The sequence below is a fragment of the Sturnus vulgaris genome, chromosome 13, assembly GCF_052056855.1.
Source record: "Sturnus vulgaris isolate bStuVul1 chromosome 13, bStuVul1.hap1, whole genome shotgun sequence".
Classification (NCBI taxonomy): domain Eukaryota; kingdom Metazoa; phylum Chordata; class Aves; order Passeriformes; family Sturnidae; genus Sturnus; species Sturnus vulgaris.
The window spans coordinates 19,274,253-19,300,572 of NC_142255.1; the positions used below are offsets into that span (position 1 = coordinate 19,274,253).

The window sequence follows — 26,320 nt, forward strand, 5'->3', positions numbered from 1 at the left end:
CAGAGCTGGGAACCTTGAGAAAGGCTCCCGCCCAAGCAGCCAGACGGGCTTCCTCGGGTGGAAAATTAGAGATGGGCACTGAGCAGGAGTGGGCGGAGGGGCGCTGCTGGAGGACTCACAGAAACCGAGGCTGCCCTGACACAGACACGTCTGGGGCTCCTGAGAGCACAGCCCTGCACTGCTGTAAGCACCAGCAGCGCCTGGGGGCTGCCCAAGCCCAGGCAGACCAGGGGGAAGCCCTGCAGGCAGCAAGGGGAGCCACGGGGGTGCTTGTGGAGCTGTGTGCTGCTGGCTGGATAAATTGTCTGAGGGTGGGAGGCCTTGGAATAGGGTGAGCAGAAAAGATGTGGCTGCCCCTGGATCCCTGGGCAGGCAGCCTGGGACAGTGGAAGGTGTGGAAAAGGATGAGCTTTAAGGTCCTTCCAACCCAAACCATTGTGGGGTTGATCTCCCACAGTTTCAGGCAGTGCTGTGTGTAACCCACCTAGGGCCAACCTCTTTCTTTCAAATCCCCTACTGATGGTGACCCATATTGTTTTGATTTTGGCACCTGGCCTTTGCCACCTCTGCTTGGAAATGGTGCTCCAAGACCATTTTGTGTCAGCAGCTTTCCAGGTGGCACCAGGTGTGTGTCTCTGCTCAGATGTGTCCCCAGGATTCTGCCCCTCCATCTATCTCATCTGATAGCCCAAGAAACACACACAGCTTTTGAAAGCCCACAGAGTGACTCTCCAAATTCATATTTGCAGAAAGACATTAATGTTTGCCTGTGGTGTCAGAACAAGATAAGTGTCTGTGCAATTAAGAAACAGCTGCTGCTGGCAGCTTGCCCCAACCAGTCTCAACAAGGAGCAAGACAGGTAGCCTGGTTTTATCAGACTCTGGGATCCCTTTCCAACCACCCCAGTGTGTTCCCAGCAAGACAATAAACCAGCATTTCTATTAACCTGTAGGAATGGCTCCTTGGTTTGGGGCCAAAACACAAGATTGAGTTGTTCTGAGACAGAATGCACTGTGGTGAGGACAGCTTGTTTCCCCAAACAACACCTGGCAGCAGGGATTCCAAACAATGCTGAAATCAGGCCAATCTAAAGATTTGCTGGAGCTGATAGTGATGCCAAACGAGGGCAGGTGTGGCCGTATTTCCAAAATTGCCCACGGCCAGCGTTTCAAGAACTTGGCAGCACCTGGCTGGGACAGATTTTCTGAGGAGGACAGCACCCAAGATGTGGAGCCAGCATGAAAACCTGTCCCAGAATATCTAGCTGAGAAATACATACCTTGAGGCTGGCACAAATGTTTCCCCACTGCAGCAGGAGCAAGAAGACCTCAGACCCTTCTGCAGCCCCTGGACACAGCCTGGCAGTGCTAACAACCTCTCTACTCCCAGCCAGAGGTGAGTGAGGAACCTCTTTGAGTTATCCTTGACTCAGCTTGTGATTTGACAGCAATTTCTGACATTTCTCGAAAAATACCTGTGCAATTCTTCTTTTTTTTTCCTCTCTCCTTATCTTTTCTCTTTTCTTTCACTCTTGATTTTTTTCTGTAGTTGGCTTTAATTTCCAAAGGGTTATTGTGTTGTGGAGCATTCCCAGATGATGCTGGGAGCTGCACAGACACCTCTGTGTGTCCTGCTGTCCCTACCCAGGGCTCGGGCAGGGTGGCAGCTCCTCTGAGCCAGAGCAGGATGGCCTGAATGAAGAAATGCCTCCAAACCACCTCTGTCCAGCCTTGGGAGAGGTGGGAGTTGGATCCCAGCTCTTGCCATGGTTCATATTGGACTCAACCAAACCCAGACACCCATAAATTCTGGGAAAGTCTGGTTCTGAACTCTGTGGCTTGGACTCTTCTTTAATTACAGGTCACTGCTAAAGCTGGTTGGAAAATGTTAAATATATTCTCTGCAAAAATGGTTCTGCCGTTAAAATTTTTTCACAGATTTTTGTTCCTTGATTCTTGTAACTTTTTATTGAGGGCTCACATACATTGAGCTGTCAGTTTTTCCACTGAGCTTCCGTTTTTCCAACAGAAGAACAGATTAAGTGACAGAAAATCAAAACCGTCCTCGTGCGCATTTTTGTCCGAAAACTTGGAAAATTCCAACCAAAACAAAGAAGAACTTTAGCCAAGAGCCATTTTTGTCAATGGAGTGCTCTGGGAGAAGCCAAATTGAAACCAGCCCTGGACACAAAGCTGAACTGGCTGCATCCACAAAGGGCTGTGGGAAGGAGTCACCCCAGCACTGGCTGCTCCCTAATCCTGTGCCCAGCGTGCTGTCCTTGCTGAGAAACCCCACAGTGCAGCTGGAGGGGCTGCAGGAACCCCAGAAGGGATGTAACTGTGTGGATGTGGCACTTGGGGACATGGCTCAGTGTCCTTTGACAGTGTTGGGGGAACAGTTGGACTCGATGGGCTTGTAAGGTTTTTCCAAGCTGGGTGATTTTGTGATTCTGTCGTGTTCTCTGCCAGCTCCTGCCAGCCTGTGCCCCTGGCACAGTGATATCTCCATTTCTTCCCTGTCCTCAGGGCTGGAGAAAGTGCAAGTGGTGCCGTGGCCAGGACAATGATCCAAAGGGACAGATGTTCCCGGGAAGTGAAGGGTGTGGAAGGAGGATTTCTGCAGCACGTCAGTGGAAAAAAAAAAAATTAAAAAAAAAACAAAGCCAAGTGTCTTAAGCAATGGTGCTTCCTGCAGAGCCAAACAACAGTGAGGACAACCACCTTTGGGAATTGGTGATGTAGAAGAGCTCTTCTACAGGGCGAGGAAGTGAGGAAGTGGGAGGAAGCAAGTCAGCAAGACAGGCCAATGCTGCTGAGCTGCCTGGCCCATTGAAGTCTGCATTTTATTATTAGAATCCTTATTATATTTGTATTGTGGCAGCATCAAGTGGCCCCAACTGGAAGAGAGGCTCATTGTACAAGGCACTAAACAAACATGGAATAACAGGCACTCCCTTCCCCCTGGGATTTGCTGGCAGAGAAGACACACAGAGGACCACAGCGGACAGGAAATTGTCATTTAAGGGCATTCATTGTGAGTGTAACTGCTCAGGACACTCTCCCACCACGCTCGTTCCCGTGGAGGACCTGATCCAAAACCTGGTGGAGTCAGTGGAAGCGTGGACACAACTCAAACCAACATTTATTTGTGCTCCCTCCCTGCCTGTCTGTCCCCACAGCTCCTCGCTACGCAACAGTTCTGGTTTCCAGTCAGCCCTGGCTGGATGCAGATGCAGCCTAGAGACAGGAGGGACATGTTCACACTCCTCCTGGAGCTGGCCAATCTAATTTTAGGTTTGTCAGCCTTGGTTAAGTCCTTTTAAAGACTGACCCAGGAGGGAAAAGCCAACTGTGCAGCTGTGCAGAGGCCACGCACAAGGACCACGAGTCTCTGATTTCCCTGGCCTTCAGCTTTATGAACTGGGGATTACTGCAGCAGCCTTGGAAGGGAAACTTGAGATACATCCAAGGTTGACAGATCTCCCTGGATTAAGGTCACTTGCTTTAAAAATCAATTTTTTTTTCGACACATGTAAGTGGCTGGGAGTCACTGCGTGCATCTCCAAGGAAAGTGGGGCAGGAAAGCACATTCTCCAGGGACCCCAACCCTGAAAGACAGTCCTTGTGCTGCCAGATGTGTGATAAATAATAGTTCCAATTTACTCCATTTTTCATGCTCTTATTTTAGTTCAGCTGACTGGGAGCAGAAGTCCAGGCCTGGCAGATGATGAGCACTTTGAAATCCATTTGAAACAATGGGAGCTGCAGAGGGAACAGCTCCACGGTTGCAGTGGATGGTGCTTAAGGCAGGCAGCATTCTCTGCTTCCAAAATCTTAGAGTGGCTCACAGCAGCACATTCCTTGCCTGCTCTTGGACTCACACAGATGATTGGATATTCCCAACACTCCTGCTGAGCCTGACAAAGTCTCTGCACAACCCAGGTGAAAAAAGTAAAATCTGGTGCTCCAACGCTGCTCCCTGTGCAACGAGTGGGAGTTTTGCCACTTGCCACGGGCAGGATCAAAGCTGTTGTTGATGGAGGTGGAACAGAGCTACTCAAATCTCAAGGAGAAGAATGAAATGTGCTGCATGAGCTCCAACGTGTGTCACTGAGGGGCCTTCAGTCCCATCCGTTTGTGGAACATGTCCAGGGCTCCACTGCCCACTGGTGTCCCCAGAGGGGTGACACGAGAGCAGCAAACACAGCAGCTTGTGCCCAGGTTTGTGGCAGCTCTGAGAACAGGAAACTCTCTAGACAATTGTTCAGAGAGGTGTAGGCAGGGCACCATTTGTAGGCAGAGACTGAAAAGCAAGAAATCTTTTCCAGCCCGAAGTGACCCCAACCCTTTTTGTTGTGTGCAAGGTGTCTTACCTTGTCTCTGATCTTGACAATGCTTCTTTTTTCAGAGAAATACTTATTTTGGCATTTGAGCATCAAAATCAAGCACTCAGTTCTCAAAAGTGGAAGTGCCACTGAGAAGGGAGGATGCTCCCTGAGTCTGAAGGTTCCTGTGGCCCTGTGTTATTGTGTTATTCTTACTCTGGCTCTGCAGAATTTTGCTCGTGGAGCTCCTGTCTCTTCCCATGCACCAACTTGCTCAGTGAACCATTATTCACCCTCTTGTTCTTCCTGGTTGTGCAATGTGAGCCCCTGTGCCTCACTTAGTGCTCACTATTCAAATCCTGCTCTGAACACAGAATTATTCATTTCCTCGGGAGCGCTCTTCGGGCGCTGATGACAGGCAGTAGCAAATTTTATTCTTCACATTCCCCTGTGAGATCTGGGGGTGGCATTTGGGGGTTCTAGATGACATTTGAGGCAGAGAGAAACCGTGTTTCAGGCTATTCAGCAGCTCTGGGTTTGGATGTGTGAGCAAGCACACATCCCTTGCAGCGCTGCAGCTTCTTAAATCCCCACTGTCTTCAGATCCCCTCAGGAACTTGCAGAATGCATATTTAGTGATGATCTGGGAATCTTTTATCCATGTGACTTGCCTAATTCTGCTCAAAAATTCTGTGGCAGAGGCAAGGATTTTACAGTCATTTTTTTCTAGGTTGGTTTTCAGCTGCATTAACTGCTTCTCTTTCTGATTTCCTCCTTAATTCACTACATGCTTCCCATCTCCTGCAGCAAATGGAGTGGGAGCTATCAGGTTATAGCTTCCATCACCTTTATTCACCCCTTAATAAGGTCTTGCCTGCATGCTGATAGAAAGTGAGGAGAAGACAAGGACGTGGCAATAAAATCTGTGATAAATGTTTTTGTGGGGCCACAGTAATTTGACAGACAGGTCATCAGGTCTGTGTCTTCTCTGGTTCCTTCCAGAATGGTTCCACTTGAATTAATCTAAATCAAAAGAGTAAATAAAGCCTCAAGGCAAACCAGACTATGGCAGGCCTTTGACACGAAATTTTCAGCTCAAGTGATGAAAGTTTGGCAAAGATTTCAGCAAGGCTTGGCATCGGGGCAGAGCTGCAGCCCCAACTCCGAGAGCCACGTTTGACTGCTGGAGTGACCTCATAGCGTTTTGCAACCAAAGAAAGTGAGATGAGACAGTGATATTAAAGGTATTAAATCATTAAAGATTGCAGAGGTAGGTAATCTTTAGTTCAAAGGCTGGTGGAGATGCTGGAGATAGGGCTGAGCACTGCATCCATCAGCTGGGACACAGCCATGCCTGGGGCTCTTGGCCTCTAACAGCACTGAGATTCCCCACGAGAAAGCTGGGCTGGGGCTCTGCAGCTCTCTCCTTTCATTTCTTCTGATGGATTTCTGGGTGTGGAAGTAGTTTATAACTAAAATGGAATCCCTCCCATGTAGCTTTTAAAAATAAACAGGCCTTAAAGGGAAAGCTCTGCTTTGGCAGAAGTGGGGCTGGCTTGAGTTGTGATACTGAAGTGAGGGGGTAGGGAAAAAAAATGGAAAAAAACGTGGAAAAACTCTGCCTTGAAAAAGGGGGTGAGGGAAGAGGGAAGAGGGGGATGGAGTCGTGGCAAGGGGAACATTCCAGTAAAGTAGGAAATGCTCAAGAGATGCTGGTGATGTGCCTTGGCTGTGTGCACCTGCATAAACCAGGGAAAAGCTGGGACACAAAGCTGGGCTGTGATCAGTGGGAAAAGGTTCTCCAGCTTCAGGATTTATCAATGGCTCTCTTGCTAGTGAAAAGTACTAATCACAGAGGTCTTTTATCCTGCAGATCCCCAAAAAAATTGGAATAATCCCTTCAAGGCTTTTCTGTGCTCCCCTCTGGATGGGCAAACACTGCTCGGTTCAGGTTTTGCTTTCAGCACAACTCTTCCCCCAGCACATCCTTTGGGACAGGTAGGATTAATATCCAACAGTTCCTTTTAATTGCTGGGCAATAGGTAAATTTTCACCACTGGATATATCTATTGCTGTTAAACTTTTCCTCTAAAAAGTCTCCTGTTTGGAGAACAAAGTAACAGCCATGCCTTAATCTAATATATTTAAACATCGTGATAAAAGTCCTCTCTAGGGAATTTGACAACACACTATTCTACCAACGTTATAATGGATGGTTTTCTTCTTTTAAATGCCTTGCCATTAAAGTTTAACGAGCAATACTTACTTTCATTCTAAACTTATTTTTCTCCTTGACAGATTGGATACTTAGTTTGGATTTGTTAACATTGCTGGTCATAAAAATGTCTGCTTCAAAGAAATTGATAGATACTGTCCTTAGGAATTTGGGCTTTGATGCCTTATTTTATTTCCATAGCAAAGTAAGTTCATACTTTCTTTTTTGGAAAAAAATGAAGTACTGTACAGAGCAAGCTGAGAACCTCATGCCCCTTTTTATTTGCCTGAAATTTCAGTTTATATCAACCACAATAGGCTGTGTAGCTCAGAAAAGTCCTCATTCAGGACTGGATTTTTTAACAATGAGGGGGCATTTGTGGAATTTTTGATGTAGATTTGTCTTTCTCTCTTCTAATCCTTTAAGGATATGTACCAAGAGTAACCAGAAACGAAATTGCAACAAAGGCTCACATCTTTACATCGGGGTTATTTATGGCATCACACATTTTAACCAACAGTTTGGTTCATGTCCTTCCTAGTGTTTCCAGTCCTGATGGTTTTACTTTCAATCTCACAATATTAGTATTTCTCTTTATTTTGCAGCTCCTTCCAAAAATTCTTGCCATAGCTTTGGAAAGGGAAGGCTCACCTTGTGAATTCTCATGCTTCAAGACAACTACACATTTATTTTGAGCCTTAAACTGAAAGAAGCTGCAAAGAAGGGAGGATGAGCCTGACATGATTTTTCTTATATTCAATTTGTCCTTCCTCTGACATATTCACACTCTCTTAGAAGAGTCTCTGTGATCTTGACAAGCCTTGTGCTTCAGGAACAAACATGGGAGGAAAATCTCCTTGACCCCTTTAGTGCCTGAGAGTGTTGGTAAGAGTTACAGCAGAGAAACAAAGCCAGTGATTCACAGACTTGCAAGAAATATTCACAGGGGGGCAAAAATGCTGAGCAAGGACATTCAGAATTTCTTTATCATTTCCTTCCAACAGCTGCTGTCGTTACCCTCTGCTCCAGAGCTGAGCTGCAGCACCTACTGAGGAGCCTTTTCCTAGCTCAGACAAGGGCAGCAGGCAACACTTGGGATTTGAAGACACTGGCAAGGAAAAAAAAGCAGCCCACAAATAGCCGGTAGAAAGCCCTACAACATCGCAGCAAACATTTCCTAATTTACTGCGATGCCAGAAGATGAGTCACCCCAGTGTTCCTGTTGCATAATCTTCCCCACAGCTCAGGAGAGTGAAACCAGAGAAGCAAAGGTCTCGCTGGGCTTTCAGTGACATTTATGTTTAGACTGAACTTTCAGTTAGGAAAGTGTGAGTTTTTCTCTGATGACAAAGGAGGGGGAACCGATAGAGTAAGGTGTTCTTTCGGAAATGATAAACTCCTGAGTGTACAGATCATCATCTCCCTAAGCCCCCAGCCAGACCACGGGCTCCTCTGCCCTTCCTGACTTCCAGACAGGTCTCCCCACGACACTGTGACCTGTTCAGCCTTGTCTGGTGTCCCTGGGGAGCACAGTTAGGTCCTGAGAGCTGTAAAGCCCCTCCAGACAAAGCATGGCCATCCCTCAAGGCTTGTTTAGCACAGGGAGGGATCCTGGGGCTCCCCAGACTTTTCAGACCTTCCTGACTTCCAGACAGGTCTCCCCACGACACTGTGACCTGTTCAGCCTTCTCTGGTGTCCCTGGGGAGCACAGTCAGGTCCTGAGAGCTGTAAAACCCCTCCAGACAAAGTATGGCCATCCCTCAAGGCTTGTTTGGCACAGGGAAGGAATCCTGGGGCTCCCCCAGACTTTTTGGTGGCAGCAGGAGGGCTGGAAACTCCTGGCACGGGTTTGCTCTGCCTCAGCATCATGCCCACGGTAGATCCAACCTTTCCCAAAGCAGCAGGATCTCCCAGGCATGCAGGGACCCCCAGGGAAATTCCACCTGGGAGAAGGGAGTCAGACAGGAGCAGGCAGCGAGGGTCACTGTTTCAGAGGCCCTGAGAGGTGTTACTTGTGTACAACTGCGTATTTTAGGGTCTAATATACTTTTTATTCCTTAAAATCAAGTCAAGTGAATTAAGGAATGCTGCACATCCTCAGAGGAATGTCAGGCTGAGGGCTGCACTCCTGCTGGGCTGTGTTATCCTGGGTTAGTGCCTGGTGCCAGGCATTTTTCTGTGCTGATCTGGTGAATGTTGTTTCAGAGGAGCCCGAGTGAGCAGCACAGGAGTTCTCCACACCTCAGCAACTTTCTGCTCTCTGTTCCACCAGAGTGAACCAGGTTAGTTCCTCCTTCTGGGCACCATTACTACAGGCAATGTAATTTCTTCCCCTCTCTGATGAGAGTAGAAAAATTTCCTTTATTCAATGAGACAAAAAAAACCAAAAAACAAGCACCAAGTATTCTGAGGGTAGTGTTGTTTTTCTCAGCATTTCTGTGGGATTTCCACTGCCATTTCATGTCCCCCTCCCTCCAGCTGATGACCTAAATGAGCTGCCAATGGCCAAAAACATTTGTTGAGCATTTGTGTGGCAGAAATGCCCTTTTGGGAAAGGATTGGAGCCCTTGAGCACGGCCTGGGCTCTGCAGGTGCTGGCCCTGGTTCAGACAGAGCCAGTTCTTCCCTGCAGCAGCGAATTTCTCCCACTGGCTCCTGCCCCCTGCTCTGCCCTGAACCAGGTCTGGATGCTCCATCTGCATCCAAGCATGGATCAAACGGATCAAACAATCCACGGGCTTGGCCTCGAGGAGGAGAGCAGGAGATGCCCAGGTGATCAACAACATGTGCTGGAGAGAGCCACGGGTTCAGCTGAAACTGAAGAGGCTTTAGGGTTTGAAAACAAGCTCAGTTCCCCCGGGGAGCACCGAGAGCCCGGGGTTAGGCTCGGTGAAGTGAAGGTTCCTGGCGTTTTTCAGAGGAGACCACAAAGCCAAGAGGCAGCTGCCTGTGGGTGAGAGAGGCTGCCTGAGTCACCAGCGTGCCACCATGGCATGGGAGCCAGGAGGGAAGCACAGCTTCATCCCTCCGAGCCAGGAGTAGGAGCACATGCCAGAAAGGGGAACAAAAACTCATCAAGTCGACCACAGCTGTGGTAGAGAAAGGAAGATGGGGTTTCACAGCCTCTCTGCTCTCACATGAGGGCTGCACAGCACAGGGAAGGAGGGCTGAGCCCACACTGCTCCCAGCCTGGCATCATTTCCCAGAGCTGGGGCACAGCCTTGCACGGTTCCCCCATGGAGCTGAATGCTTGTGGTGCTTGGATAAGGATGGGGATGGAGGGCTCTGCCAGCAGGCACAGGCATCGAGCCATGGCAGCCTCCTGTGTCCCTAAAGCCATTACTTTAAATAGAAAGTCATCCATGAGCAGAAAAAGAATAAAGTGAGTGAATTGTGGAGGTACAGCCTGAACAGAGGGGGACACAGGGCCTGTGGTGGTGAGTATGATGCTGAGATCACTCTGATCTGCTCTGTCAGCTGCACGGTACAGCAAAAAGGGAAATCATGAATATACATGGATTTAGGATGTACCTGAGAGGCCATAATTCCTACCATAAATGATTCCTGTCATGCTCTGTGCACTGCAGGTTTCATCTAAGGAGTGCAGCTCTCCATAAGCAGGATTGTGGCACAGCTCACTCACAGGTACAAAGTGGTTTGGAAATGATGGGGCTACCCACCCAAAAGGAAACTTCATCAATCATAAATATTCTGCATGAAAATACTTGTGGGGTTTTGGGAGGGTAGGAGAGAAATGTCTTGAGAGTTGTTGAGGGATTGATAATTTTCGGTGCTAAGCTTGAAGCAGGTGTTTGTGGCCAAGTTATTAAATGGTTTCTGATGGAAAGGTTGGCACCACCTTAACTGCAGCAGCAATGGCAGGGGCTGCTGAGACTCTGGTACTCAAAGCAGCTGCAGAAATGGGAAACAGCCTCTTGTTTGTTCCTCATTCTGAAGCAGGGAGGGTATATGTGCCTCCTGTGGCACAGCCCCTTCCTCTTGTATCCTCTAATCTGTAATCTTCAATATCCTGTTTTAACTGGAAGTTAAGATTTTAGCTTCATAAGGCTGCCTACACACTGGGAGGTTGAAACTGAAGCAGGGAATTGATGCACATCAAGTTCAAAGTCCTGCAAAGTAAATGCGTGTTCAAGTATTCACTCAAATCCATTCTGGATCACGAAAAGAAAAGTATAAAGATGATTCAGTGTTTTGATCAGCAAGGGCAGATTTAAGCATAGACTTAATTAATTCAAAATTTTTCTGCCCAAGGCCTGCTCCAAAAGTGTTACAAGATGTTCCTTTTTACAGAAGACCTTTTAGAGAATTCTCTGTGCAGAGTCTCATGTTATTCTATCTTAATTCATTACAGGCCAGACTTTGCCACTTCCATTAATGCAAAACCATCCCTTCACGTCGAGCTGAAAAGAGCTAAAAGCAAAAATCCGATTTAACCCTTGAAACAAGCAGAGTGTTTGGAAGGATCTGTTCCCAGAGAGGAGGCTGTGCCTGTGCTCTGTTTGATCTGTGCTGACTGGGGAGTGTTCAGGCCTGGGACAAGCATTGTTCACTGGAAATCAAATTGCACCCTGTCATAACAGTCTATTAACAGCCCTGAATTTCTGCAGAACTTCACCTCTTTGCTAGAAGATAACATTTCTCTTTCCTCCCAAGGATAAAATAGCTTCCTTTCTTGCAGCCCTGCATATAATGGTGCTATTGCTTGACAGGGATGTCAACTTCCCTTGACTATTAAGGAGAGGGGAAATGTCTTTGTTACACATTTCTGTTCTCCTTTCATCCTCTTCAGAGAGGCCCCCAGCTCAATCTAAACAAAATAAAGCCAGCGTATCAGTTAAAAACAAAACCATTTTGAAAACTCTTTGATCTCCCTGGCTTCCTGTTAAATATACAATCGACTTTTTCTCCACATCCTCGGCCACTACAGATCTGATTTTCTCTGCAGTTTATATTGACTTTGGCACCACACAAAATTAACATATCATTGGCTATAAAATCTCTTAAAGGCAAGGAAATCCAGCCCCTCCTCAGCTTCACCTTTACCTCTCTGTGTTGTGTGCTTTTCCATCCTGCCACCCACCTTCCAGTTTGTGCACAGGGACCCTGAGGTTGGAGCCTGTCTCTTGTCAGGCTCCTGTTTGTGACTCCTGTCTGTCCCTCACCCCTTGACCCCAGGTCAGCATCTGGAAAAACCCAGCATCTCTTTTCCTCTGTATCTGCACATCTTTTTTTTCCCCCTCCTGCTCCACCTGCACTCTTGGCTCTGTTGGCTTTGGTCTTCTCCTCCACCACGGTGCCTTTTTCCACTCCTGCCCTCCCCACATCCCAGCACCTTCCCTGACTGCCCTCATCCTTCCCTTCCTCCTCCCCGTGCTGCTGGGTTAACACTCACACTCCATCTCCTGGAGGTCTTTTCTTAATGGTCCTGTGATCCTGTGCAGCTCAGCTCCATCTCAGCCCTGCCCTTCTCTCTCTGCTTTCAGAATTTTCAGAATTTCAGCTTTTCCACTCTATTCATAGGGAATTTCTTCTCTCTCAATGGGCGTTATGCCTTTATTCTCACCCATTGCCATTTGAACAATCCATTGTCTTTTTTTTTTCTTTTTTTTTTTTTTTTTTTCCTTTGGGAGGGTGACAGTGGGTGGATGGGAATGGGACAGTTTGCTGTCAGTTTTCTGCTCCTTGAATTTATCTCAACTGTCCAGTGTTCATCAGTTTTGGTGTGCCAATGACTCAGACAACATTTATTAATGATTTAGGCTGAGGGAGGGAGTTCTATCTGATAGAGATGAATAGATTGTAAGGTATTTAGGTCTCACTGTACTCGTGCATAATGCATAATCTATGGAGTTCTACAAGTAGCAACAGGAAGTTTAATCCTCTGTACTGGCAAACTGGTGACTTGGTCTCTACCAGCATTAATTACACTGAAGAAATACAAAACGTTGTAGCTTTCAGGACTAACTGCTCCATTAAGTGTAGCATTTTAAGCAAGAGAAATGTTTGCACACGATGGAAAGACACATAATGTTGCTCCATGCACAGATCAGATAAATTGTTCTGTAGTTTTAGTGACAGCAAAGACAAATGGCTCTGTCTCCCTCACTGTAGCTGCAACATCTGGGTGGCTGCTTACACATTTCTCCCCTGACTCGAGGCCTCTCCACATTCCAAAAGCAGGGAAAAGAACATTGTTTCACGTACCTCAGGTAGCCCCAAAATGGGCCAAGGCAGGAGGGGCTGGGAGGGTGTGATGGCTCTGAGTTCTGCCATGACAGCACAGAAACAGGGATTGAGTTTGCACACACCACGGGGAGATTTGCTGTCACAATAATGGATCTCATGGGGCTTTGAGTGGCTGATCAGAGAATTATTTCACAACTTGTTCCACTCCCCTTCTTGCTTCAGAGGTGTTTTTTTTTTTAAATGGAACCAATAATTCATAAAATAAAGGGCCCAGAATATCCAAATTGCTCTGTAGAAGAGTCCCTCAGGTTACCAAGTACCAACACGAATCAGAGCAAAGACTGACCTCTCAGTTTCCATAAATCCACTCCAATCCTGCCTTGCACTGCAGCACCTTTGGGATCATCCTGCCTGGCAGGGCTCTCTACACCTCAGTAGCAATTATTTTCAGGATTCTCGTTCCACCAAAGCCTCAGCTGATGAAGAAATTACTTTGATTTTGGGTATTTTTCCCTGCTCACAGCCCCCTTTCTACAGTGACCATGGAAATCTGGATGCTTCAGACCCAGGAGATCCTCAGGTCACAGCTCAGGAGCCTCTGAGGAAAACTCACAATTCTCAGAAGTATAAGAAGACCTAAAAACAAGCTGACTCATTTCAAACATGCCTCAATCTCCACCTTAGCAAGCCTGGTTAAGTTCTTAAGAAACAACCCAGAAAGCAATGCAAACCCCAAACCAGAAACCAGAGCTGCAGACATCCATCTTTGCAAATTTAATTTCTAAGCTGGCTTCCTTTCTTTCAGGAATGGAGCAGCTCTTTGGGAAGTTCCTTTGGTTTGTCGTGCTGCATCTGGGCACTGGTGGCACAGCAGGTGAGGGAATCACTTCTCCTGAGGCAGCTTCACTAAAAAAAAAGGTCTCTCCCTATGGAGCAGAGCTGAGGTATGGACCTGTTCATTCACCTTTATCTAGTAGTAGTAGTAGTGGGTAGCACAATGAAATTTCTGCCTAAAGTGATCATTGTTACTATTTTCTGTATTCTCTTGTTATAAAAATATCCTTACTTTCAGGAGTTTGCCTACAAAGGTCAAAGGTTCTGGGCTTACACCACAACAATTATGCAATATTGCAAGGGATACTGAAATATATATGTTATTTTGAAATATGAATGTGTATGAGAAATGAGGAATCAATGGATATTTAATAACTGAGATACAGCATTCTGCTTTTTTCAACCCAAGGACCTTCAAACTCTCCCCTAACCAGAGAAGCTGCGGCTGCCCCAGCCCTGGAAGTGTCCAAGGCCAGGTTGGAAATGGCCTGGAACAACCTGGGGTAGTGGAATGGGATGAGCTTTAACGTTCCTTCCAACCCAAACCATTCTGGGATTCTTTACAAATCTTGATTTCTTGCCTGTGATGGGTTTTGTATCAGGCCCTCCAAAATAAAGAAGCTGGATCTCTTTTCCCAGCTCCCTCATTGCACTGGAGGCATAAATTACATTTTACTTTCTGCAGGTTGGGGACAAACAACAGACAGCTCTGGTGCCTTTGGGGTAGGTGGGGAAAAGAAGCGTGGCTGATTCTAAATAAAAGTTCCTGTCAGATCAACCTTGATAGCAGAGATAATGGCAGTGATCACATGGGAATAAAGACTCAGGCTTTGGTTTAATCATCCTTCCCTATCAGCTGCACTGATCCAGTTCTGCATGACTAAGTTAAATAAATGTTAGGTAACTGAAATTATCTCCTTGCTTTGCACTCCCCTCTCCAGTACCCACAGTTTGTTTCAGGGACTTTCAAATAGGTAAATCTAGATAGGACATCTGTGAGTGCAGATAACAAACAGAGGGCAGGGGTTTTGTGAAGAGGTATCTGAAGTTAAGCTATGAAAGAGATTTCCAAAGGCAAGAAATAGTCCTAAGGTCATAAAAATCACGTGTGCCTTTGAAAATTTCTATCAAGGCTGTACCCAGCTGCCTAAATTGGCTTCCATTCATTTCACAGGGTCTCTCTAAGTGCTGGAGCACGTGATTTCCAATTCTACTCCCAACAACCTGGGAGGGGAAGGACCACCAATATTGAAAAAAAGGACTTTGATACATTACAGATAGCTTTGTAACTAGTGCTGTGACATTTTAATTTAAAAAGATCCCCAAAAATCTCATCTCAAAACCGATAGGAAGCCTCATTCAGGCAGCCCTGAGGTTTGGTTTGAAATCTTGATCCAGATCCAAGTTATGCTGGTTAGTTTATCTTAAAAGAAAGAATAAACACATAAGATCCTAATGTGTTCCAATAAATCAGCATCCTTAATTTGTTCAGTATCTCAGGTAAATTAAAAATTAATAATTAATTGGACTTTCTTCACAGCTCTGGCTTCTTTTGCACTGTCCCTACCCCTCAGGAGTTCAACTGTAAGCTCACACAGGTGATGTTCCTTAAATCCTTAACTCCCAAAAAGACAGAATTGCATCAGAACCTCCACTTTCACCTCAGCTCACCTGATCTCATCTCTTAGCTGGGCCAAGACAAAGTAGGAAACATGACCCCTTTGACACACAGCTGATGGAGGGAAACAACATTATTATTTTAATTTATTTGCTCAGTTTCAGACCCATTTGAGCAGGTTTCACTCAGGCATTTTCAGTTTTCGAATTGGTAATTCTGCCTTTAGCCCCGCACCAAGCAGTACTCTGTGTATTTAAACTGAATTTGATTTAAGTTTAGTTTTAATTTAGGGCAGCCTGCCCAGATTTCTTTCCCCTCTGCTGACAAACTTGGCAATGCTTTTACAGGGCCCTGAGAGTGTTTCAGCCTCTCTTGCAAAGAGCCTTCACACAAAGCACTTTATTTCTCCCCAGAACAAATAAATAAGGAGTAAACATCCCTCCTCTCACACACACGGAACATTTCCTTGTCATTCTCTTCTCATTTGTGCCATTTCTGCTGCCCAAGTAGGACTTCAGCTTTATGAAAATGTTATGAAAAGGCAGAGCTGCATTTTTGCAATAGTAAGGAACTCAAAAGGGAAAAATAAACCCGAAGTTTTTGGTGTGTTTACACGCACAGCTTGTGGACTCTCTCCAGTTCAGCTGTGTTTGAGGATCCCAACAGTAAAGGGACTGTGCTCTGTTCAAAATGCAGTGAAACCCCTGGAAGGGAAGAGCAGGCAGATTGTGGTGGTTTGATTCCCCCCCTTTTTCATCTTGAAGAATGCACTTTCTTGGGTTACACATTAAACTGTCAGGAGGCAAAATCAACACCTGGGATTCTACACAGAGCTTGAAACGTTGCTCTACAGAGCATGGCCACGCAGAGCTTCTCCCATAAATCTTAGTTGTTTCCCTTATCTAACCAAGCTATGTATAAATATTAACATATTATTCATGGGCAAATAATTCCTCACCACTCCTTGCTGCTGCTGCTGCTGCCTTAAAGAGGATTCTTGGTTTAAATGAGAGTGGCAGTCCCTTTGTGAGGCCTTTGATGTATTTTAGGTTAAAAGAATTTAAGAAAAAAAAAAAAAAAGAAAAGAGAGAAAGGGTAACTTGATTAAGTAAACCTCAAAAATGAAGAAGTGGCCTTTAACTGTTGGTTTTAACGTAGGGGAGCCACCACCACATAAAAACTACTGACTAAACTCAGTAGTAATTGCAATTAGTCAACTCCCACTTGACTTGGGTGAGGTAGGGCTGGGATCCAAAGGATTTGCTCCCTGCTGTGTGCATGGATGGATGCTGTGAGCAGCCTCGAGCTCTGCCCAGGTCCAGCACAAGGTTTGGACCAAACCATGCCAGGCACAGAGTTTGAACCTGATCAGGATCTCCCTGCAGTGCTGGGGGTTCAGTTTGGCCAGGCTGGCTTCTGTTTTCCAAGACTGGTGGGATTGAGCCCTTCAATACAGGTGAATTTTTTCATTAAAATGTTCCTTGAGAATATCCCTTGTGCACAAGGAAAAGTGTGTTCCTCCAGAAGAGGATTCTTCCTGCAGAGGGCTGGACATGCCAGCAGTTGTGGACAAGAAGCCATTGCAAGTGGAATATGTGAAAACAGGAGCCTATTCATAAAAATAATGTATTTATATTTACTCCTTTAAAGCCTTTGCTCAGGAGCTTTTTTAAAGTTCAGCTGGATAGAAAATGCCCCTTCAAAACCAAAGCAAAGACTTTAACAGATGTGCCCTGGCAAAGAAAAGGGTGCAGACACAGCAAGGAATTCAGAAAGGACAGACAGGCATACATGGACACGGGAAAGGAATCTCAAATAAATGTTTGTGGCTGGGAGCTGGAGTTTTTGTGTTACCTGTAATGAGTCTCTGGTTTTGAGGCCTGGCCTATTCCTCTCTTTTTTCCTGACTGCAGCTTTTGGTGCTTTCAGTACTACAAGAGGCAGTGTGGAATTTCACCAGCACCAGCAACCAGAGGAGAGGGACACATCTCATGAGGAGGAGCGCTCCTAAAATTGAGAATTTAGATTTATTTCCTAGCCATACTTTAACCCCATGAAATTCCAGGTTGCCAGACTGGCCAGGGCCATGTTTTTCTGTATGTGCAGTCACACTGAGAGCAGCCTGACAGCAGCTCCTTGTATGCAAAGTCTGGGCAGTGCTGAGTTTGCAGGTGCTGCCTCCTCACACCCGGGTGTTGAAAATCCTCCTCTCCATCCCTCAGGATATCAGCACATCTCACTGGGTGGCCACCCGAGTGACAGTTTTATCTCCAGCTTAATTAAAAGCATATCCATTTCAGGCTATTAGCACGTTTGGAAAGATTAGATCAGGCCTTATCCCAGTGACTGTGGTTCAGGAGAGGGCTCAGCCTCAGGAGGCTTTTGTGTCCCTGTGTGTCCCTTTCCTGTGCTCTGACAGCCATGCAGGAAAGATGCTGTGGTGTTCTCACCAAGATGTTTTATTTTCTCACATGAAACTCCACAGCACAAAAAACTGTCCTCCAGTTGCCTTCTGTCTCACTTCTCACATTGGACGCTTGCAAACCGTGCCAGGAGTTCCTATTTAAGGGCCTATCAAGATTTCAAAGCCAAGCCTCCGAAAATAGGAGGTAAAAGCAAAGCTGGGGTTCCTCTGAAGGTGTTGGTGAGGAGAGCTGAGTTCTGCCCAGCAGGATGAAGCAGAGCTGGGGTTCTCTGAAGGTGTTGGTGAGGAGAGCTGAGTTCTGCCCAGCAGGATGAAGCAGAGCTGGGGTTCCTCTGAAGGTGCTGGTGAGGAGAGCTGAGTTCAGCCCAGCAGGATGAAGCAGAGCTGGGGTTCTCTGAAGGTGTTGGTGAGGAGGGCAGAGCCCTGCCCAGCAGGATGTGCCATGCCACTGAAGCACAGCTCGGCCGCTTCCCCTGCAGCTGTGAGTGCCCCGAGCAGCCCCGACCCCAGGGGAGCAGCCAGGGCCCCCCAGCTCCCTGCACACCACAAACACCCCCTGAGGCCCAGCCTGCCTCACATCTCACTGTGACACACCAGGGAAAACTCACAATTCCTGGGAGATCGCTCACCTGCCCCAACCTCAACACCGCCCAAGACCCGTGAGGTTCATAAAGGAAATTACGAGGGAATTGTTCTTTTCACTGGATGATTTCAGTTCTGCTTCAGAGCAGCTCTGTGCCCCAGATGGGCTATGGGGGCCTGGGGAAGGCTACTCAGAAATGTAAGTGAGAAGCAGAGAGGTTTTGGAGTGCAGGAATGGCGTGTCCATGGCTCTCCAGGGAGGTCAGCTCCAGTTCAGGAGCGCCTACACAAATAGCTGCCAGGAATTGGGAGAGTGTTTTACAAGGATCACTCTGGACGTGCTGCTGCCTTGTATTTTTTCCTTAGGCAAGAGGTGCTGCCGTGGTAACAGAAAGGATTCTGGCTTAACTAGAAGTGGTTGTGTGATTTTTGTACCACTGAGCCTCTTGGAACACGCAGGTGAATTGGCTGGTGTGTATGAAGCATTAGGAATTTCCAACAAAACAACTTTTTATTGCGTGTGCGTGTTTTCCCATCTGCAAAGAAGAATAGCTGTGGTACCCTGCAAGGATTTGACTGAGCTGTGGATTTCACGGGGCTGACATTAATGCTGAAGACATTAACTTAGAAAGGCCTCGCTTTTCTCGTGACTCACACCAGAAGTTGTTTTCCTGTAGGTTTGTTCTGAGTGATTAAGATAGGTTTGCTCGCATATAAATGCTGTTCTACGCATACAGATATAGATACATTACCTTCACCAGGGAAAGCTCCCACACTTTCCCTTGTTTATGCACATTATACATGACATAGGTTCCAATTCAAATGTTACAGCCCTTATTTACAAGGTAAGCAATGAAGAAAACCCAATTTTAAACTCCTCATTTTCAGTGCTGCCCATCTCACCCTTCATTGGAAGAGTTGAGGCCGCCCCCCCCCGTCTGCTGTGAGCTCCCCAGCTTGTCCACCTGGCAATTCCCTTTCCACGTACAGGTAGGAAATTACATTTAATATTTCTGCCAGTGAGGTAGAAATAGGGGCAGCACCTCAGAAGCTGCTTTTCAACCACTCCCTGATTTTCAAGCCAGCCACAGTGGCACGTTAGGAGCTGTTTGAGCAGGCACCAGGCTCCCTCAGAGCCCGAGCCCAGGCAGGGAACAGCATGCTCTGGCCACGCTGCCTCCATCCTGCCTGTCCCAGCTCGCCCTGTCTGCCCCAAAAATCCCTTCTTGCCACTCAAAGGATGTAAAGGCAACACGGAGCAAAGCACAGAACAATTCTTCAGGCTCTGAAGCCGTTAAAAATGTTTTTTATAAAGGTACATAAAATGCACAGCTTAGTTCCAGTGAACACCTTCTTGTTTCTCATGCTAATTTTTTATTGTTCCTGAAGCAGAGCCTGATTTTTCTCTTTGTGAAAGGAGAATTTTAATTCTGGTCCTACTCATTAATCATATCAAAACCCAAGGTGTGCAGATGTTATTTTTCAGTAATTTTAAGGCGCTAGTGTATTAGTAAAAGGTTAAGAAATTCAAAATAGCTGTAAAGGGTTTGGGTTTTTTCTTGAAGTGTTTGGTTTCCTCATACCATTGCAGACTACATATATCTTTATTTCTCAGTAAGAGCAAACTGTGGCCTTGAACTTCTACAATTCTAAACACAAGCGAAAATAATGACTTTTTTAAAAGTAAAGAACAAACTGTTCCACAAAAAATGAGCACAATCACAAAAAGAAGCATAAACTTCTGCCTCGTGGTGGCTTCCAAGACGTCAGACATTTTGTAAACCAGCAATCGGATCCAGACCACGCAGAATTGGGACAGTCCTGCTTTTCCTGTTAATTTTTCCACTATGAGAGTGTCCAAAACTCTCTGAAATAAAGGATTACTGTCTAGGGGTTCAGAAAGTCATATTTTCATAGAGCAGTTCATTCTGACAGGTAACCCCAGCAAGCACACAAGCTGTTCCATTCAATGTCATGGCCTTAAGCTTAAAAATGTATCCCACATCCCAAGCCCAAGTGTTTGTTTGTTTTCAGGAGTGTTTTCAGTGCTGCTGTGGCCCAGAGTTTAGATGAGTGGTTTAGCTGCCTACACCTCATTTAGAGGTTGTAAGCAAGTGAGACCCAGCTTGGTTTAGTGTTTAGGAAATTATCTTCACCCCTTTTGCCACTAAATCACTGTACAAGCACGAGCAAACCGCTCAGCTCTTCCTCTCCTTCCCCTTATTCAAATGTAGCCAGGCCATGACTTGTGATATGACTGTGAGGAGTGAAGATCAGCCCATGAATATGGACAGAAAATTCTAGAAGCTCCACTGAACCAAGGTCACAGCATGAATTCTGAGTGTAATGATGAGATTTGAGTATTATCAAAATCTTTCTAGATGAAAAAAGCGTGGAATGGTGCCCATGGTTTTCTATCCAACACAGCCAGAAAGAAATGTTGGTCCCCAGAAGAGAAATCTACTCTGATTTAGCCTGATGTAATATGGACTTAGCAGGTGTGAGGCAGGTCCTTCAGGCTTGCAAAATATGCTGGGCCAAGATTTGAGAAAATAGAAAAAGATTATTTAACTTCGCCCCATCTCAAAATGTAGTAAGAACATTTCTGCATTAAAAAAAACGTATCTAACTTCCCCATCTGTGTTTCACTTGGTTCATATATTCAGCCCGTTTTCTAAAGCTGTGAACAACAACTTTTAAAAAAGAGTTCAGATCCCTAAGAAATCACAAACTATCAGAAACTTGGCCTTTTCAGAAAAAACATGAATATACAGCAAATCAACAGCACTAGCAAGTCAGTAATTGAGGCATCCTGTTTTTAGTGTAAATAGTATCAATAATTTTTTGCATTGGTTTAGAGGTTTTGAGGAGATATTTCCTCACACAACGTTGGGATCATCTACAGGGGTTCCACATCTTTGTAGTTCAGGCATCTCAACCGAAGCAGCCAAAAACTGGGTCAGGGCAACAGTCCAAAATTTTAGTGGTGAGCCTCCAAAATTCAAGACACTCAGGGAATGCATGTTGGGGGAATAATGTGAGAATGCTGAAGGAAAAAAAAAAAAAGAAGAGAGAAGGGCGTATTTAATTTGTATCCAATATTAATATTTCAAAAATTGGTACTGTCAGTTTGGAATAAAAGCCTGTGTTTGAAATGCCTGTGAAAGCCAAGGCAGTCTGATCCCATCGGATGCTGAGTTGCCACGAGGCAATCTGGATGGCTGGCTGCTCCAAATCCACAGGCACGGGGAACTTTGGGATGGAGCTTTCGAGGAGAGGAGTCTCCCCACTGGGTTACTGGGAACGCTGGAATATGAGAACGTGGGTTGGCAAGAACTCCCGTGGCTGGGAGCAGCCCCGCAGGCTTCCCAAATTCAGGCTCGCCATCGTCCCTTCTGATAGGATGGAGAAAACTGGGAGGCATATCTCAGCTTGAAAACTCAGAATTCACCTCAGCTTGAAAATTCAGAATTCGGGAGCCAGGTCCCACAAAATTTTCACCCTGTTGCTCCTGGGCAGCTGCTGCAGGGAGATGAGAAGCAGCTGGAGTTGAGAAAAGGAACCAGCCTGGTTGGAGGCACCTGGTGACTGCAGGTGCCTCTGAGCCTCCTTGCTCAGCACCGTTTTGGGGTAGTTTAACAGAGAACTGCTGCTTTGAGGAGCTAAAGTTTATAATTACATGTTTTTTTAGGACCTGGGCTGCCTCTCGGCGTGCTTGAGACTGAGGAGTGTGACAACCCAGTCTGCCTAGTGATGGAAAGTTAGAAACTGGAAATGTACCTGGATGCCACCCTGAGTCAGCCCAAACCGAAGCATCTCTACAAAACACCTAGATGTGAACAAACTGCCGTCCTCTGACAAAAATATTCCGTCTGAGAATTTCTGACCAGCTCCGGCGGTAAACACCTCCAGGGTGTCGTTTTTTGTCTGATACAGGGCAAAAATTATTCGGGTACCTGTTGCTCGGGGTGGAAAGATGAGGGAATGGAATAGTAAATTAAAGGGGCTGGAACAAAAAAGCAGCTGATTGTCTGAGCACGGCTGGCCAAGCCGTGTCCAGGTGTCTGTGTGGGAACGCACCTTTCCACGGACGAAATGCCCGTGGCAGGGGCTGCAGCCTCGCTGTGTCCCCTTCCCTCACTGAGCGCGCTTTGCACTTGTGGGGCTTTACACTTTATTTTCCCCTCGGTGGGGTTTGTCCGGGCACCTCTCCTTGCTCTGCTCCTTGGTTTTTCTCCCTTTTCTCCCCTCGCTGTGGGCCCCGCGCAGCGCGATCCCCCTGAGGGAGCCGGGGCCTCCGCGGGCGGCGATGGAGGCGCGGAGTTCCCGGCGGGCCGGCCGCCTCCCCGCCCTCCTTCCATCCTCCCTCCCTCCCTCGGCGGCGTGTTTGGGAGGGAAGGAGGGGGTGGAAGCCGGGCCGGGGCGGCCAGCAGGCAATTTGCATGAGAGACAGACTGGGAATGAGCTGGAGTGGGCGCCTCTCCGCGCACACAGAGCGGGGCAGCAGGGGGAGGAGGAGGGAGCTGCCGCCGCCGCCGCCGCCGGGGAGAGGCGGCGAACTCCGGGCAAAGTTTGGAGCCGCGGGCCCGCGGCGCTGAGGCAGCGGCGGGGCGGGGAGCGGCCGGGCCGGGCAGGGCCGGGCAAGGCCGCCCGGTGTGAGGCGGCGGAGGCGGCGGAGCGAGCTCGGGGGGCGGCGGGCAGAGCTCGGAGCCGGCGGCGGGCGCTGCCGGCACAGCCAGCATGTCCTCCATCCTGCCCTTCACTCCTCCCATCGTCAAGCGGCTGCTGGGCTGGAAGAAAGGCGAGCAGAACGGGCAGGAGGAGAAATGGTGCGAGAAGGCGGTGAAGAGCCTGGTGAAGAAGCTGAAGAAGACGGGGCAGCTGGACGAGCTGGAGAAGGCGATCACCACGCAGAACATCAACACCAAGTGCATCACCATCCCCAGGTACCGGGGCCCTGCGGGGTGTGGGGGACCCCCAGGGACTTTCAGGGACCCCCGAGCTCCGGCACGGCCGGGACTGCGCTTGTTTTGCGTCCCGGCCCTGCCGCACTCCTGTGTGTGTCGGTCCTCTCTGCCTGCTCCTTGCATAGCTCAGAAAAAAAACCCGTAGCTGGCTGTAGAATTGAATGACTCTCTAGTAACGAGAGAGAAAACGTAGTGGAGAAAATACGCCTCGAGCCGAGGTTGTAAAAAAGAAGAAAAGTTGGAAGCGCTGCGGATCAGTTGCACTCACTGAGGGTTCGCTCATTGTCAGAAGTTTCAGCGTGTTCTCAAGTGCTGCTGCGTTAAGATTTTCTTGTGATTAATGTGTCAGGAAAACGGTTTTGTTTGGGTTGTTTGGCTTCTTCCATATTACTCCTCTGAAGGGGTGGCTTAGAGCCCTGCTCTGCTGGTGTTTTCGGATTACTTTTTAAATCGGGAATGCAAATGGCAGTGCTGGAGGAGGTTGTTTGGAGTGCAGAAAAATCTCCACATACGTGAGAATGTATATAACTGAATTTTTCCTCCATTTTTTTGAATGAACATAGATTTTATTTTTAGTCCCCGTTCCGAGCTCGATCCTTAGGGCCATCATAAATCATAAAAGACGTGTATAAAACTATCCCATCTAAGAATAATTTTCCAAGTAACTTTCAAATGGCTGCCCACAAGTGGTGTTTTATTGCTGCAGATTGTTGATTTCTGTGAGCTCAGCCAGATGACTGCTGGGTCTGTTCCTGATTGTTGTTTGGGAGTACTTTTTTTTTTCTTTCTTTTTTTTTTTTTTTTTTTTTAAGCTAAGGTCAAAGTTCATCCCAAATATTTGAATGCTGCATAATTGTGTGCTTCTGCGTGAGAAGATATCTATGTGTGTGTGTGTATTCATGCTTCTCTCTGGCACAAACAAATGTATGCTTTCTTGGTTGTCAGAATGATTTAATATGCAGGAGCTGATACAAAGCAGCATCTGTTGCATGAAAAAGTGAATCAAGTAGCTTAGAAATGTGGATGTTTGGAGCTCCTAAAATTTTCTTCCAACAACTGTAGTGTTTTTTTAAAAAAGAAAAATAAAGCCTCCTTATCTTTTTTTTGGTGCTGAATGACTGTGGCTAAGATTTTGGCCACTAATGCAAATGAGAGCTCTCAGCCTTTGTTAGAGTTGCTCCGGCTTCTACTTGAAGTAGAAATCAAAACCTGTAGAGCCACCACAAAATACAAATGCCTTAAAACCTATATTTTTTTAAAATTCTTGGTAAGCAACGTGCTTTCCACGTAGATAATTCCCTTTTTAAAACACTTCTCTGAAATATTTATCATTTCAAAAGAAGAAAATTGCTGGAGCAGCCCTGCTGCTGTGACCTGGGTATTGTGTCTGGCTGATGCTGACCCGTTAGGGAGCAGAGCATGAAGTCCCGGGGAACTTCTGTGACTCCTAACACGGTGGTTTAGATAAGGAAGGATTTGATATTTTATGATTTAAAGGAAGAAAAGAGTTGGGCCAAACACAGTGCTTCATTTAAAAAAAAAAAAAAAAAAAGTAAAGGTTGAAAATAAATAACAACACAAGCAGATATCACCAGTCATGAATATTCTCACCTTCAGAGATTGTCCTGGCTGTTCCTACTGAACGTCTGTTCCTCCTCTGTTAAAGAAAATCTGCGCGGAAATTAAAACATTTTATGTTAATTTATGACACAGAGCCTGGAATCCTGCAGATCTTAAACCTCGGTATGGGGGAGGATCAGCCTGTTCTGGTGGGAGCCCCTTATACCTTGGCATTAGTTTTCAAACACAACTTCATATGTGCTTTTCTTATTGCTTAGGAATGAGAGTGATTAGGTTTTCTGTGCTGAGATGTTAATATCTGTGTGCCAGAGGTTGGGGAATGGTGTGGGAACATGGAACAATCTCTCTCTGAAGTCAGTGCAGAGCTGCAGCTCTGACCAGGCCTTGTGACTTTAAGAGCTCTGCCTTTTCCTCTGGGCTGCACTGCTCGTCCTAATGTATCTGTGAATCTGATTACTGTGTCATCTGAAATTAGTGTTTGCAAGATGATTTTAGCGTGGTTTAGTTTGCTGTTTGTGTTTTTTTTTTTTTTTTCTTCCATTTAGTAATTTTTACGTATGTCATTTTACTATTTACTCAAATAATATGTTGGGGAGGGGGGAAGGGGGGAAAAGCATCATTAAGGATTAGCTCATGTTGTGCATTGTCTGTAATGCATCAGTAGACTGAATTACAGTGGAGCCATGCCAGTGATGACTCTGGCCCAGCAGGAGCAGGGTAAGTCCAAAATTAGCTATTGTATCCATGAGACGGAGCAAGTTTCACAAGGAAAAGGGCTCGAGCTTTGCAGAAACATTGCTCGTGGGAATGAGGGCTACACAGCGAATTCCTGGGCTGATCAGGTGGGATTGTTTGAAGAAAGGACTGGGAAAAAAAAGATGTGTTTTCTTGTAGGGCTAAGGAATTAGAATAACAAATGTATTCCTGCTGTCGTGTTTATCTGCTGGGATCTACATGCTATCTCGTGACAGATTAGTAAACAGGGATTTGTTTATTTGCTTGTGTATTTGCTCAGCGTGTATCACTCCTCCAAGTGCTCCGTTTCGAGGTGGTGTGACAGACACCCCAGGTTTTCTGTTGGGAGAACCTGTGGCAGGCAGCAAAAGGCTGGAGAAGCCTTCAGGGGTTTCAAGTGTGACTCTCCTGGCAAGAAGGATTTTTCCTTCTTGTTTCTCATTTCCACCTGGAAAACTCTGTCTCAGACCACCTGATGGTTTCTCGTGGTGCTGGTGCTGCACAGTTCGGCTCCTTTAGAGGATCTTCCTTCCCTCCTCCTCTGGGCACAGCTGCCAAAGCCCATCCTGCCCCAGCAGGACCTTTCCTCAAACCTCTGTGCCCTGAGCTGGTGGCCTTTGGTGTCAGAGCTGACCTAGTGAGTCGTGGGTCCCCCTGGCAGAAAGGGTTTTTTTTCATCCTGTATTGGGTGATGAAGTTGAGAATACGAATTCTTCTGCTCATGAAAATACATCCTTTCATTATCTTGAAAGCCCAGCTTTCAGGATGAGCATTTTTATCACTTTTCAGACCAACCTGAGGACAAGTGTGCCATTAACACCTACCTGACA

At 46.6% G+C, this 26,320-nt stretch overlaps 1 protein-coding gene and 1 long non-coding RNA gene across 3 annotated transcripts in view; both read left to right on the plus strand.

Moving 5' to 3' along the window:
- The first annotated feature begins 343 nt into the window (after nt 1–343).
- On the plus strand, nt 344–22,274 carry LOC148222286 (uncharacterized). Its single transcript, XR_015806418.1, has 3 exons — nt 344–1,396; nt 13,554–13,692; nt 21,899–22,274. It is a non-coding gene; the product is annotated as an uncharacterized LOC148222286 (long non-coding RNA).
- Nucleotides 22,275–22,884: 610 nt separating this feature from the next.
- SMAD3 (SMAD family member 3) overlaps nt 22,885–26,320 on the plus strand; it is a 70,973-nt gene continuing 67,537 nt past the window's right edge. The window contains exon 1 of one of the 2 annotated variants that reach the window (XM_014874596.2): nt 22,885–23,153. In XM_014874596.2, the coding sequence (XP_014730082.1) occupies nt 22,948–23,153 (206 nt within the window). In that variant the 5' untranslated portion in view covers nt 22,885–22,947. The remainder of the gene's footprint in view (nt 23,154–26,320) is intronic. The other variant, XM_014874595.2, reaches the window with a different exon arrangement.